Source organism: Gekko japonicus, unplaced genomic scaffold, assembly GCF_001447785.1.
Source record: "Gekko japonicus isolate JY-2015 unplaced genomic scaffold, Gekko_japonicus_V1.1 scaffold878, whole genome shotgun sequence".
NCBI lineage: Eukaryota > Metazoa > Chordata > Lepidosauria > Squamata > Gekkonidae > Gekko > Gekko japonicus.
The window spans coordinates 67,009-82,998 of record NW_015160237.1 but is presented as its reverse complement, the minus strand read 5'-3'; the positions used below and the strand labels follow the sequence as shown (position 1 = coordinate 82,998).

General features: G+C 54.9%; 1 protein-coding gene across 1 annotated transcript in view; it reads right to left on the bottom strand.

The window, feature by feature from the left end:
* SND1 (staphylococcal nuclease and tudor domain containing 1) overlaps positions 1–15,990 on the bottom strand; it is a 192,397-nt gene that overhangs the window by 149,302 nt on the left and 27,105 nt on the right. Inside the window, exon 3 of the mRNA XM_015412978.1 lies at positions 8,543–8,643. Within this exon, the coding sequence (XP_015268464.1) occupies positions 8,543–8,643 (101 nt within the window). The remainder of the gene's footprint in view (positions 1–8,542; positions 8,644–15,990) is intronic.

Genomic DNA, 15,990 nt, shown 5'->3' with positions numbered 1-15,990 from the left:
CGACGCTGCGGATGCTTTTTCTGAGCTAAGCATGACAAATTTCTGCAGCCAGCCCACTGTGTGAGACAGGATGCCAGCCTACACGGGCCAGTGGTCTGATCCAGCAGGCCCTACTTCGATGCTGCCAATGGCGCAGACGAAGCACAATTACACAGGTCGGTTTAGGCTGCCTGTTTTCTCAGCCCTTGCCGGGAAAGAGAGAAGGCCAAGGTCATGCAAAGAACTGCCGGACTGGCCCTGGAGAGCCAGGCATTCTGCTCGCCCCTCACGGTGGCACCGAGATCCAGCTGGCGGTGCCCCCGTCCCCTTCCAAGCCACAGGGCAGCTCAGGGGGCCAAAATGGGAGCAGGGCTTCTCGGAAGCCAGTCAAGACTGCCCCACAGCCCCTTCCGCAAAAAAGGAACCAGGTGCTGTGAAAGAGGCGGGCGCAGCCTCCCGGGGATGGGGGGGGGCCTGCCATGCCAGTGCTGAGCCTTGCCCCACGCGTCTCGACTCAAGCAGCAGGCTCCAGCCGCAGAAACCCACGGTCCCACTCCCTACGGTGCTGCCTGCCTTGTACTCTTAGGGAGGGGCTGTGGCTCAGAGGCAGAGCCTCTGCTTGGCATGCAGATGGTCCTGGGTCCAATCCCTGGCAGCATCTCCAGTTAAAAAAAGACCAGGCAGGAGGTGATGAGAAAGACCTTTCTCTGCCTGAGACCCTGGAGAGCCACTGCCCGTCTGAGCAGACAATACTGGTGTCTGTGGTGTCCTCTGTGTATGGACAGACAGACCTATTTATTGCATGTGGCCAAAGGCCGTCACAAAAGGGAATTAAGAATATAGCGGTAAAAAGTCAATCATAATTGCAAGAATGGTTTTAAGTAAAATGCAGTTAATCAATTACAAATATCGATATACAGTAAAATTATGATCCCCGAAAATATATCCGGTTAATCATCAGATTCATCGACTGAAGCGGCGGTCTTGGCCCTAATTTTCCTTGCAGCCAAGGCAAAGACTGAGACTTTATAGGTAACAGATGGATCCGTGTCAGATAACAAAAAGACCCGTTTATCCAAGTCAGAGACGAAGCTTTGTCCCTTTAACAGATTGTCAAGAAATTTAACTCTGACTTCTGCATGCATAGGACAGAATAGCAGATAATGACCTGTGTCCTCTGGAATTGAAGCACCACATAGACAGACACGCGGAGCTATCAGTGCTTGAGAATATCTTCCCACGAGCAACGTCACCACGCTGGCACTGAGTGGACAATACTGACTTTGATGGCCCAGGGGGGCGGGGGGGTGTCTGATTCAGTATAAGGCGGTTTCATGGGGGGGGGAGCAATGCCCTCCACCGCCTTCCATCTTCTGTGTGGAAGAGACTCCATCCCTGTTCACCTTCATGCAGGTGCCTGGATTTGTCACAAGGGCCTCTCAACCGTCTGAGCACCCAGTCCTCAGTCCCAGCACTAAATCATCCCCATCCTTGGCAGACTAAGTCCAGCCTGAGGAGAGACAGGGGGGGGGGGCAAGGACGGGACACACAGGTATTTCCCAGCAGAGGAACGGTCCAGCCCAGCCTGTCCTGCCATCTGCTTGCGTGGCACACGGCAGCCCAGCAGGCAGCCAGGACCAACGGAGTCACCCCGGCACAGGAAGGCCAGCTGGTGGGGGAGGCAAAGGTGCTTCTAAAAACATACACATGAACAGGAGTGGGGACCGGAGAGCGCAGATTTAAAGGCCACGGGCGGGGGGAGTGGAGAGCAAGAGAATCCTGTTAGGCCATGAAATGGGGCTTTTGCTGCTCAAAGCAGAGCTGAGCCAGGAACAGCGAACAAATGCGGAACTCATTTCTCAATTTCCTCCTGCTGAAAAGCAAGCAGAGATGTTCCCCAAAGGAGCCCTCCCCCCCCATCCCCAGCTGTTCGGGCCTTGCATACAGCAGCTTTCAAAGCTGTGGGCTAGATTGCCTGGAAGCGGACAGTGTGAGCCACAGAGGTTATTGGGAGGGGGGGTGTCCTCGATGCATGGAGGGCGTGGTTCCCAGGGGACTGACTAGTTCCCATCAGGCCAGGGTTCCCTGGGAACCACACCCTCCATGCATCGAGGACACACCCACAGCCTGAGAGACACAGAGCGGGATGCTGATGAAGCAGGAATAGTAGATTAGAAGAGTAGATTGTAATGTAACATAACAAATCGTAGAATGAAATGGTAGATTGGAATGTATTTCTCTGGTCTGGGGACAGGGGAGATAACTCTACACAGCCCATCGCCCCACTTGAGAAAAGAGGATGCTGTAAGGTCGCCTCCATGCCTGAGAGGAGAGGGATGGAAAGTAATTGCAGGGTCTCAGTTAATTACTCTCAGCATTCCACAATTAAGGATACATTTGCCTATAAATCTCTAATTCTGACATATTTATTTCCTCCGCTATGTTTCCCTCCCCGGAATCAAACCCAAATAAATGGTAACCATATAAAGTAACCTTGTTATTCATGTTTGGTCCTTGAATCTGTTAAAACACCTTCATTATGCTGTATGATAATTTACTCCTCACCCTCTACCCATATATATGCACTGGTAACTTCCATTTCATCGTTTATGAAGAAGTATATGTGTGCACAAACGCTTATCCTTTGAATAAAACTGTTTGTCTTAAAGGAGACATTGGATTCAAACTTTGTTCTATAAAAACATTGTTTAGGATACATACCAAGCGTAGGCAAAGAGAACTGTGTGTTTTCATCTTTTCTTTGTATCCTTGCTCTTTGTATCCTTGCTTGAACAGATCATGTGTATTCTTTTTATTCAAGTATTATATTTTGCTTATATTTTGAATGCCATAAGTCTAATCTTTGTAATGCCTACCAAGGCCATTCAGTCTTGCTATCTGAAGTGTGGTAATCAGAAGAGGCAGTGGTTAAGTTTGTCATTCCTGAAGCGTAATAGCTTGAAATTATGAAGTTGTGACAGGTCCCCCCCAAGCTAACTTGTAGGAGAGGAGTGAGAGGCGCAGCGACTAGGTGGAGCCTCTAAACAACAATGCAGGTACATAATGCTAGACGTGCAAGTCCAATTGTCAGGAGAAACTCTCAGAGTTGCAGGTAGCAGCGGCTGTTATCCAGGGTTTTTTTCCTGGTAACTCCAAGGACCGAGGGGAAAAAGGTGGCACGACCAAGTGAAAACATGGGGCAGCCACGAGTTTTTCCACCCTCTCAGGGACCGACCTGAAGGAAGAGAGGGGGCTTATGAGTCCGTTCCTTCACAGACGGCATGAAACTAAGGAGGGCAGAAATAACACCTTAGAAAGGACCCCTTCTTTGTACGATGAACTGATCTACTCTCATACCAAGGATACCGGGTCAGGGAGAGGTGGGCTTTTGGTAATGGGAAATTCGATCCTTAGGAATACAGACAGCGAGGTCTGTGACAGACATCTTGATTGCATAGTGACTTGCCTGCCAGGTGCAAAGGTTGTGAACATCACACACTGCCTATATGGGCTAACAGCAAGTGAGGGAGGAGTTAGCTGCTACCGGGTATGTTAGCACCAATGCCACTGGAAAATACAGTCATGTTTCCCTGGAGGGAAAGTTTAGGTTACAAGGCAGAGAGCTAAAGGCCAGGATCTCCATGGATGCTCTCTCATAATTACGACTTCTTCCCCACATGGAGGGCAAGCTGGACAGAAACAGATAAGGGCTCTCAATGTGCGGATGAGGAAGTGGTGCCGGGAGAAAGGGGTTTAGGTTTGTAGGGAACTGTCTGGGAAAAGGTGAAGCTCTCCAAAAGAGAAAGGCTTCCTCTGAAACAAAGCAGGGACTTGATATCAAAAAGGGGTCAGAGCAGCTTTTAAACTAAATTCCGAGGGAAGACGACAGGTGCTGAAGAGCCTCCAGTTTGGAATTATTCCTCCTCCCAAAGAGATGGTGTGGACGGTATATTCTCGGGAAAGTACTGGTGGAAGAGGGATAGAATTGGAGAATGAGAGTAGGGCTGCAAAGGAGAGCCGTGTGAGGAAACTTTAGGGCTGAGGGAAGAAGAAGAGGAGGAGATTGGATTTATACCTCCATGGCCCTGCACTACCCAAAGGTGTCTCAGAGCGGCTTACAAACTCCTTTCCCTTCCCCTCCCCACAACAGACACCCCCTGTGAGGTGGGTGCGGCTGAGAGCGCTCTGACAGAAACTGCTCTTTTTCAAGGACAGCTCTGACAGAACTACAGCTTGCCCAAGGTCATCCAGCCAGGTATGAGTGGAGGAGGAGTGGGGACTCAAACCCAGTTCTCCCAGATTAGAGTCCACGCACTTAACCACTACTGTACACCAAACTGGCAGGGATCCTTAAAGAGAAGAAGAAGAAGAGAAGAAGAAGAGTTGGATTCATACCCCACCCTTCACTCAGAGGGGAAACAAGGTACCAAAGGCCATATGCTGATGCTAGAAATCTCCAAGCCAAGATGGGGAGCTGGGAGCTGGAATGTTTGGTGCTCAGTGACAGTGTCCATAAAGTAAGCGTTTTGGAAACCTGGTGGAATGAAGAGATCCATGGTGGAATGAAGAGATCCATGATGGAATGAAGAGATCCATGTTATCCCTGCAAACAGGAGAGGAGGGGCATGTGCCTACAGTAGAGCCACTGCTTGGGGGCAGGTAGTCTGAAGAGCTGAGTTGAACCGGAGGTTGCAAGAGGTTTCTAGGCCTACTAGCCAAACTGAAAGCTAACAAGTCTGCAGGTGCAGGTGATATGCTCCTGAAGGTTCTTGAACTCGGAAGTAAAACGCTTGGTACACAAGCAAGAGTCTATGGTTAGACTGGCCTCCATGACGAATGACTGGAAAGTGGCAAAAAGGGCACCTCAAATTTTTAAAAGGGGTCTAGATCCCAAAATCACAAGCCAATTAGCCTAACGTCTTTTCCAGGTAAATTCATAGAAACTATTAAAGAGAGAATTATTATGCACATGGAGGAATGAAAACTGCTGAGGGAATAACAGCACGGTTTCCACAAAGGAAAGTTCTGCCTCGCCAGCATCTTGGATTTAATAAGCATGTGGATAAGGTTATATATCTGGACTTCCAAAAGGCTTTTTACAAGGTGTATGCATAACCTTTGCAGTCAGGGGATAGCTTAGTTTATTTATCTGCTGTATTTATAGTCTGTCTCTCTAACCAGAACTCAAAGCAAATTACGCAGTGAAGATAATATTCCATACAAAGACATCTAATAAGCACCAGGTAGCCAATACCGGCAATACGAGAAGACCCCTCATGGCCAGTGGACGAGGACTAGGCTGACCAAAATCTGACTGAGTGCAGCACATTAGGCATGACGCAGAGTGCGGATGTAGAAGACGGAGGAGATCGATTCTCTCTTGCTCTGCATTGCAAAACTAGACCTAATGGGTGGAAACTACAAGGGAGTCGTTACCGGCTAAATATCATGTAAAGAAAATGGTTCTTACTTATGGCTTGGTTGTTTAAATCCATAGTTTAGGTTCTATAAATTGTGCCTATTGCTTTAACTTCCTAGGTTATGGTTGTCTGAGTAAGTGTTTTCAGAACCTAGGAATTTACATCTGAGTTAGGGTTTGTAGTAAAAATGCTCTCTTTGGCCTGCAAGTAACTCTTCTGCCTGGATATAGAGATAATACGGCCAGCCTTTAGTGACCTTGCTGAATTGTGTTCAGCTGGAAGTGATAAGCGTGCTTTGGTAACGCATTCCAGCCAATTAATTGGTACCACCTGGCTGGGGGAGTGTGAGTATAGCTCATGCCCTAACAGCTGATGGGATGTAATTGGTATGGCAACCCTTTATGCTGACATCATTGTTCTGAACTATGATTGGATATTGTTTTAAATCCAAGGAGGGGTCAGTTTTCCTTAAGAACAGCTATTTTCTAATCATGGGTAGCTGGTTAGTATGACTGAGCCTACCTCTGGGTCAGTTGTTAGAATCAGCAATCTTGCTCTTGTTACCTGCCAGCTTATGTGGGTGATATCTCTGACTGCTATCCTGAGACTGTATCTGGGAAGGTAATATGCTGCTTTAGAGTTTAGTAAGGCTGGATAAGCTTAGCTCTGTTATTTTGTAACCCTTCACAGGCCTTATGTTATTTTTATGTGTTATGTGCACCTAATAAACCAAAATATTTTTTAAGTACATCTCTTGATCCAAGTCTCTTGTGTTACCAGGTCTCAAAGGCTGAATCTGGTTGCCTAGTCCTCGCCTAGCTACCATTAAGTCAATTTGTAGTCTGTTGTGAATTGTTGATTAATAGCCCTGCATTCTGCAGGGCTCCGTGTTTTTTTGAGAAGTGCTAGTGCCTTCAGTAGGAGGCTTATTTTTTTTGACCTTGTGAGGTTACCTCCTAGAGAGGGTAATAGGGAGGGTTAACTCCTTTCCCCTCTGAACCCTGGAAAAAATCTGGGAAAAGGTGCAACCAGCCTTTACATATCAGGAGAAACTTCCTAACTGTCAGGGTGGCTGAGCAGTGGAACAGACTGCCTCGGGAGGGGGTGGTCGCTCCTTCGCTGGACGTTCTCAAGCGGAGGCTGGATGACCCTCTTCCGGGTCTGTTGTGGGGCTATCTTTGGGCTATGCTCCTGCAGAGGGCAGGGGGTTGGACTGGATGACCTTCAAGGTCCCAGTTCCAACGCCAACATTCCCTGATTCTGTGATATAAGGGAGAAAAACATCAGCAGAAAACAGCAGGACAACAAGAGAGTAGGGCGCGCAGGACACTGGCTATAAGTCCTCTGCAGGGGAGCCTTCCTGAACTATTCTGTTAAAAGTATCACCCTAATACCTGTGTAGGAGAGCCCTCCCGAACAACCCCACCTTGTACATCTTCTTCTGAAGGGCAGGAGCGCAGGAGCCTTGCTGACCTCCTCGGGCCGGGCATTCCGGGAGAAGGCACGGGCACGGCTGGGTGCTGACCTTGCCCGGTGGAGCCGCCTGGCAGAGAACAGCGGGGAAAGCGCCAGAGGCCATGCCGGCCTTGTAGGGAGGCTTCCCCTTCCCCGTTTCCAGCTACCACACTCGAGGGATGGGGGGCTCAGCTGCCGCCCCTTCCCCTCCCCCCCCCCCCCAGAGACCAAGGCCACGTGAGAGGTGGAGCCGTTTACAGAGGCCAGGCTTGGAGCAGTCAAACGGTAATAAAGTTTAGTGAACAAAGATCAAGAGTACAGATGGTCTGTTCAAGTACCAGGCAGAGCAAGGATACCGAGAAAAAGGGGAAACACACACTTCCCTCAACCCACACTCAGTGCTTACCCCAAATGATGTTTAATTAGGACAAACTACTATTTCTCGAAGCTGAAATAGTCAAAAGTCCATTATTGCTCTATTTCTCAGAGCTGGGCCCCCTCCCCGTTGTCCCCCGCCGCATGCACAAGATGCAGAGTCCCCAGATGAAGACTCGGTCCGTTGTGGCTCGGGACTCCCCGATCAGAAACCACAAGAGGGCTCTTTCCCGCTTCGTGTGAATTTATTATCTGCCTTTGGGAGCCAGTCTCCCCTTGGGGTTGTTCAGATCTTCCATCCTCAAGAGAAGAGAAAACCATCTAGCGATTGGGGCTGTTTGAGGGGGCAACATGCTACCAAGGTGTGAGATGGCAAACGCTCTGTTTTCCCCTGGCCTGCCTTTGGCGTAAGGAAAGACTGTGAGCTCCCTGTGCCTGAGGGAGGGGTGCGTCAGTCCCAATCCTTGTCCTTCACAGAGATGTACCTGTGTCAGAGGCGCCTCATACCCCAGGGGGTGGAGAAGGGGGGGAAAGATCCAGGGTGGGGGGCATTTCTCGGCGGTCACATGGCTGTAAAATCAGAGCCGTCGGTCAGCAAAACAGCTGCGCTTTGGGTCCAAACTCCTGCCAACAGCAGTTAAGACCAGCCACAACTGAAAAGCGACGAAGCCATCCTGCACCTCAAGTGGTGGCAGGCCAGCCCGATCCCGTCAGATCTCGGGAACTCAGCAGGGCCAGCCCTGGCCGCAAGTGCCCGGATGGGAGGCCTCCTTGGAATACCAGGGCCGGGACGCAGAGGCAGGCGACCAAGCCCCCTCTCTGAGAAATGCCCCAGAGCCCTACTAGGGGCTGCCGAGGAGTCACCGTGGCTTCCAGGCTCGCCAAGCACACACACACACATACACATGCGCGCGTGCACACTCAAATACGAACCTACATCTTAAGGGACATATCAGTAGTGATGCCCCTGGGAAAACCACGTCACAGAACACCACCAATGAGGCAGAGAGACAAGCGTCCATCGGAGGAAAAGGCAAAAAAGGGCTCTGCCGCCACCTTCTAATGCCGCCCCCACCCCCACCATGCCGTCAATGGTTGGGAGACCCTGGAAAGGACCTTCATGCTTGGAGGGAACGACAGGGGAGAAGGCCGTTCTTGTGGCCTTTGGGGCCCGCTGGAAAGGCACTGGGCAAGCCATGCGCAGAGTGTCCCAAAAGGGTGGGCATGCCCACCCCCCACACACCCCGGCCCTTGGCCCCGGCCACAGCTTTCAAAGACTCTTTGTTCCGACGGGAGTGCAAGGGGCTACTCACATGCCGCCAATGGTGACTGTGGCACAGGTGCGCTCCGAGAAGGCAGGTGCGGTGTCTGTGGCGCTGCTGGCCGGCCGGATGTAGTCCACGGTGACGTTCACCTGGAAGGAAAGGCACAAGCCGGTGAAGCCTGGAAGCGGGCAGCCCGGAGCACAGGGCGGCCAAGGAGTGGGGGCAAGGGTGTGGTGGGCCACAGGGCGGCCAAGGAGGGGCAGCCCTTGCCTCATCGGCCCCCCTGACTCCTACCCCAGGAGAGATGAGGGCAGGCGATCCTCCCGTCCCCCCCCCCCCCCCCCCCCCCAGAGAGGAAGAGGAAAGAGTATCGACAAAACGTCCCTAAACAGCTGCAGGGTACCTGGGGGGCGCGGGGAAGAGCCTAGCTGGAAGCACGGGGGGCCCCGTCCAGTCCCCACACAGAGTAAAATGTCAGCCTCCTCCTCCTGAGCCAGACCACCCTTTCATCAAGGGGAGTCCCCCCCCCCCGCCTACGGAGACTGGCAGCGGCTCTCCGGGGCCTCAGGAAGAGGTCCTGCCCATCACCTCCCGCCTGGCCCTTTTCAACTGCAGATGCTGCTGCTGCTGCTGCTGGGGATCAGACCCGGGACCTTCTACCTGCCAAGCAGAGGCGCTTCCGCTGAGTCCTCGACACACAACCACACCCCTGGCAAGACTGCCCGACTCCTTCTCACGGGACTGAGCAAGGGCAACAGAACCATCCTCCAGACCAGGAGGAGGAGCTACGCATGCAGAAGGCAGGACGGGATCGTGCCCAGGGACCCCCGCCCTCAGCAAGAAGGGGCCCCCGTCCCCGCTCAGGCCCAGCAGGAGGCCCCCTTGCCTGGCAGGGGGCGGCACAAGCCCACCTCCCCGCCTGTCCCGGTGGCCGTCACACACGACCTCTCAGCGCACAGCGGACGCTGGACGTCAGGAGCCTTCCGGGTTTTACCGTCGCCTTGGGGGTCTCTGCCCACAGGCCAGGGAAGCGGCTCCAGCCCACGGCAGGTGTCCACGAGGGCGGCTACCAGCCTGCCCAGCAGAAACGGAGGGGAGGAGAAAGCGGCGAAGGAGGACTGTGTGGAATTATAACCCGCTGAGGTCCCTGCCCTCCCAAAGCCCTAGCCACCCCAGGCTCCACTCCTTCACATTTCCAAGTATTTTTCCCACCCACAGCTGGCAGTCCTGGTGATAGAAATGCACTTTGTTCTTACCAATAAAGGTTCTGGAGACAGACTTCCCAATAAAGCAGAATGATCTTTTATTGATAACACTCTTGGCAAGGTTGGGTGAACAGCTCAGAGGACTGAACCGACGCGTGTCTGAAGAAGGGTGCCCAGAATTAAGCTTTGCTGGCCTTCAGGGTGCCGCTCTGTTCCGATCCCAGGAGTGGAGGTCGCGCATCCTTCTGGCCCGCAGCCCCTCACTGTCCCTCTGAGAACCGACGTGGTGGGTGGCTGCGCACCGTGGGGGCACGTCTCCTTCCAAGGAAGGCGCACCTTGGGCCTCAGAGCCCACGGCTGGATCTCGGCCAACCCTGGTGGTCGATGTGGCCACACAGCCCGGGAAGGAGGGCTCCAGCGCTTTCAGCCTTGCCGGATTGGAGCCTCCACAATGGAAAGCCAGTTGCGTCCCCTCCCACCCCCCTTCCTGGTGTTCCCGAGTGGGGTGCTGGCCTCCCTTTCTCCTCTGGTGCCACCTCTCTGGACAGTTCTGACACCTTCAGCTTACAGCCTCAGTGTCAGGTGGGAGAGTCCAAGAGGCTCTGTGGCCAGCAACCAACGAGGCCACTCTGGCGGAAGCCAGCCGTGCTACTGGAGACAAAGCCATGGTGTGTCCCGTCCCCATCAGGGGATGTTCCCGCAGAGCCGCTCTAAGGTGGGCAGCAGCACTGCAACAGGCCCAACCTGTGAACCTCTAAAGGTTCGCCCTGATGTCCGGCGGCCGGCGTAGCTACCCATCCAAGGCAACCTGCCACCCTACGGCCAGCTCTGTGCCACAGACCCATGAACGGGCAGGGCAGGAGGCAAGGACATCCGCACAAGCAGCAAAACGGGAGCAGACAGGGAGACTGGAAGGACAAGGACACATCTCACTGGCGGTCTGAGGCAGTTCCAAACCCTGTCGCTGCTGCTGCTGCTGCAGCAGTTGAAAAAGAACTAAGCTGACCGGCACCATCACCCCCCCTTCTGGGCATCTGTGCCAGCCCCCTTCCGTCAAGGGTGGCAGGGGGGCCACCCAGGGCTGGCGCTCTAGAAGGCCCCCAGCAGTGCTCTGCACAGGCGCAAAGCCACCATTCGCTGTGCCCAGGCGGAGGCCCCAGAGAGGGGTCAGCCAGGGCAGACCTCCAACCCCTGCCGGACATCAGAGCGTCAAGCTCACTGCCGCAGAGACGAGGCCTATGGGCTTCAGGGGACGTTCATGCCAAAGGCAGCCTGCCCTCCCCCCCCCCCCCCCCCCCCCAGCATCAATACAGGTGGGTAGGGACCAGGCACGCCTGCACACACTCCCAGCTGGCCCAGGGCCCACGGCGGATGAGCCCACGGCATTCAAAAGCCCTTCCGAGGCCAGGGGGAGAGGTCAGCTCTTCTCTTCCAACGGCCATCTTGTCTTGCAGGACTCTCGCACTGGACTGCTCAAGGCCACTGCCCTCCTCAAAGGCCAGACTCCCCCAAAGTTCTTGCAACCCCCCCCCCCCCTCAGGCTTGAGCCTCCCTTCCCTTGGCGCCACTCCCCCACTCCCACCTCACCCCACCAGACTCCACAAGGAGCACCGAGGCCAAGAACTCTGGAGGCCAACCGGGCAAGCAAGGCAGGGTGAGCCGTCCACAGCAGGGGCTCAAAAAGGTCAGCCCCGGCCTGGCAAGCGCACCTCTTGGGGGTCCCGACCAAGGCTCCCCCTCTAAGCTGCGGAGAGTATTGTGAGCAGAAATCCTACTCTGTGAGCTAAAGTAAAGGTAAAGGCTTCCCTTGCTCGAAAGCCAGTCGAGTCCGACTCTGGGGTTGCGGTGCTCATCTCCACTTCAAAGCCGAAGAGCCAGCGCTGTCCGGAGACGTTTCCGTGGTCATGTGGCCGGCAGGACTAAACACCAAGGCGCATGGAACGCTGTTCCCTTCCCACCGAAGTGGTACCTATTTACCTACTTGCAATTTCTTGCTTTCGAACTGCTAGGTTCGCAGGAGCTCAAACTAGAGATGGGAGCTCACTCCGTCGTGCGGCACACCCGGGTCTCGAATCGCTGAACTACTGACCTTCCACAGCCTGCAGTTCAGCGTCTTAACCACTTGAGCCACCGCAGCTCCTGTGAGCTACTGGGGCATTAAAGTTGTGAGCAAGCGATTTGGCCACTGCATCAGTTAGTTTGCTCTGGAGCCTTCCTTCTTGAGCTAAGGCAAAAATGTGTGAGTTGGAGGCTAAAAAACTGTGAGCTAGCTCACACTCACTCAGCTGAGAGGGAACACTGGCCCTGCCGCACGCCTCTGCCGCCGTGGGAGAAGGGGGCTGTGCAACAAGGGGCACAGGGTCTCCAAAACACATCACACCCCCCCCCCTGACAAGGAGGATCTTGTGCGCTGCTGGAGCTCACACTGGGCCTCTGCACAACACAGCCTCCCACCCACGGCAGAGGGGAGTCGAAGGCAGCCGGAGACAGGCAGGCAGGCTTCAACCTCATCAATGTTCCAAGAGCATCTTTCAAAGCCTTTCAAAGTGTCTGCTCTTTTACAAGCCCGGCTTTTAAATGAGCATGAAAATGCAAAGAGGGACGACTGACGGGAAAACTCCTGCTGGCAGATCACTCTCTCGCAAGACGCATCTAATCATGTTCCACGCAACAGAAAAGAGAGCGCTCCTCCGTCAGGAGAAAGCCAATTACGGGCAGGGGTGGAAGCAACGCCTTGCAGGGGGAACTACTGTCCCCGCAAGGGTCCCCGCAAGGGTGGGCGGGGGGGGGAGGCAGGCAGGGCCCCCCCCCCGGGCGGCAGCATCCAGAGAGCTCAGCACCAGAGACCCAGAGGGCCCGCTGCCAGGGCTGAGCAGTGCCTTTCTTGGGGCAGGAGGGGCCATAGTAGGTGGGGGGGGGCCAGTGTGCACACACCCAGGCACCAGCTAATGCGCGCGCGCACACACACACGCCAGAGAGCCCCACAGTGGGGAGAGGGGGCGTTCACACCCGTGTGGAGTTCGACTGGCCCACCCCTCTCCTCACATGAACTTGCAGACCCCCCCCCCCACCTTGCTCCCTACGCTTCCTGGGAAGAAGGCGGAAGATTCCTGCCTTCCCTCGCCTACTTCATTTACAGTCCGGCTTCCTCTCTGAGACTCAAGGGGGATTAAAGGGAGCTCAAAAACAAAACCATAAAGACCAGTGCGGTGCGCACAACACACACGGCCCAATAAAGCCGCATTGCAAGACTAGAGAGCCAATAAACAATACAAAGGAGAAGGGCCCAACATTTCCAGGCATTAAAGCCACAGTCCTCTGGGAAGCAGCGGATGCGACCCATCCTGCAGAGCGGCGGCCGGTCTCACCCGCCACACGACAACCGCTGCGCGACGCTTTGCTGTGCGAGGAGTCCCTACTGCGATCAGCCACGAGACCATCTGCACGGGGCTTCCCTTCCCTTCACCCCCCTGAGCGTTCCCCTGGAGGAGGGTGGCGGGGGGGGGCTTGGCTCTGGGCGAGTCCACGACTCCCACAGTCCCCCTGGGAACGAATTCCACGCCACACCCCTGCCTGGCCCAAGGGAAACCAAGGCACCCAAACAGCCTTCTGCACAATTTCGCCTATCGGGAATCTCCGAGGATCCACACCCAACAACCCAGTGAGGTTGGTTAGGCCAAGAGGGAATGTCTGAGGTGTGGGCAATATGCTGACGACACCCAGCTCTATCCGATGCTGGGTGGCCGGTCAGACTCTGGTCCCGATGACCTTCATCAGGCGTTGCAGGCTGTGGCTGGTTGGCTCAGGCTGAGTCGCTTGAAATTAAACCCGGAAAAGATGGAGGTCCTGGGCCTGAGCCGGACCGGTCTGGGGCTCCCACTCCCGGCCTTCGACGGGGTGCCATTGGTGCCTCAGCGGGAGGCTAGGGGTCTGGGGGTGCTCCTGGATTCCTCATTGACGATGGAGGCCCAGGTAGCGGCTACTGCCAGGGCAGCCTTTTATCATCTGCGGCTGGCTCGGCAGTTGGTTCCCTACCTTGACCTGGCCACTGTGATCCATGCGACGGTCACCTCAAGGCTTGACTACTATGACGGTCTCTACTTGGGGCTGCCTTTGTTACAAATCCAGAAGCTGCAGCTGGTGCAGAATGCTGCAGCTAGGCTGTTGATGGGTCTCTCGAGGAGGGACCACATCCGGCCGGTGCTGCAAGCGCTGCACTGGCTGCCGATAGCATACCGGATTCGCTTCAAAGTGCTGGTCCTTACCTTTAAAGCCCTGAATGGCCAGGGTCCAGCTTACCTGAAGGACCGCCTCTTCCCGTATGTTCCCTCAAGAGCACTATGATCGGGAAACCGCCATCTCCTGGAAGTTCCAGGTCCCCGAGATATTAAGTTTGCCCCTACTAGGGCCAGGGCTTTCTCGGTGGCGGCTCCTACCTGGTGGAACGAGCTCCCAGAGGAGATCCGGGCCCTGCGGGACCTTATGCAGTTCTGCAGGGCCTTTAAGACAGAGCTCTTCCGCCAGGCGTTCGAGTAGGAGCCACCGCCGCCACTATCCTACCATCGAGGTAGTATGTCATCAGCTGCCCTATGAAAGGGGGGCAGGTTAAGCCCTGGCAGAAGTTATAGACAGCATAGCGGGAGACCGCGCTACCGGGATAGCTGGCCACCAAAGCTGGGTGGTTGTTCCCATCTTGGTTGATTAATATAGCACCGTGTTACTGGATGGTTTTACCGTGGTTTTAAATGTGTATTTTATTGTATGTCTTATTGTATTTTATATTCCCGCTTTGCTGCCTGTGAACCGCCCTGAGCCTTTGGGAGGGCGGGATAGAAATCAAATAAATAAATAAATGATAAATAAGACCACCCAGTAAGCTCTGTGGCAGTGTGGGCATTTCCCAAACTTACGTATTTATTAAATTATTTATCTCCTCAGGGGCTCAAGGTCCAGGGCTTTTAATTCAGCGGCTTCATATCAACACAGATGAGAGAACAGAGCCCTGCAGCGTCACGTAGAGGTCATTTTCCAGCACGACTGCAGTGGTCTCAATCCCAAACGCAGGCCTGAAGCCAGAACGAAAGGGGCCAAGGGCAGGTGGGTCATCCGAGAACCCCTGGAGCTCCCCTGCCACCGCGCACTCCATCACCTTCCCCGGGAAAGGGAAACCGGAGACCAGCCCACAGTCGGCCACCTCCTCCCGTCAGGCTGCCTCACCACAAGAGGGACCCTGGGTCTCTCCCGATCTCCTCGGACGGGCAGTGGCTCTTCTTCGGGGCCTCTGGCAGACGGTCTGTCGGGTCATCATCTGCTGTCTCGCCCCTTGAGCTGGAGGTGGCGGGGACTGAACCCGGGGGGGGGGGGGCCTTCTGCATGCCAAGCTCTACCACTGAGCCACGGCCCCCACCTTCACCAACGGCCTTTTAAGGCAAAAGCTGGATAATGGCCTCCCCCAAAGGAAAGACCCCTCAGTCAGCGAGGTATTAGTACATTTAGCCAACAGCCTCCGTACCCTTTTAAGAGCCCAGACAGGCATAGGATCAAGCGCTCGAGTGGTGGCGCTCTCGCACTCCCAAGCACACCCTCCGTCAGCCTCTCTGGGCAAGATCCGTCTGAGCCGGCCTCCCACCGGGTGCCCAAGGGGAAGGGCTTTCCTGTGGTCCCTCAAAAGCCCAGCTCTGCCCTTGCTGCTCAGGAAATCTTGGTGCAGCTTCACCCCCAATCCTTCGCAGTCTCGGGCTTCTCGCGTCAACTGCCCCCTTGCCTCCCACGCTCACGCTGGACGCTCACCAAGGAGCTCCACAGCCGATCCGAGAGGGAATTCCGTGTAGAATCCCAGGTGGGCGGGGCTCCCTCAGAGCAGAGGGAAAGGCGCACTTCTGCTGCTTTGAAGGAGTATTGCTTCGGACACAGTAGGGACTGGCGCCAGGGGCGAGAGTGCCATTTAGAACGTCTGATTCTGGCCAAGGCGCTTCAGGCTGCTTCTTACGGCAATAATTACACTTCAGCACTTTTGCCTGGGCACTCAAGAGTCCCCAGTTCATGTGCAAAGAGATTTCCCAGTTTCCCTGCACAGCCTGAGCCTCTTGTGATCTTTGGCTGCCCAAAAGGTCAGGCAGCAGGTGGGGCATCCCCCCCCCCCCAAAGTTCAGCATGTTTATTCTAAAACTCTGGGGATGACTGTGAGACACCCCCTCAAGTCAGGTCAGCTGCACCTCACCATGGGGAGAGGGGAGCAATGCCTGACCCACCCAGCCCACGTCTCAGTGCCCCCCCCCCCCGGCACCCCCC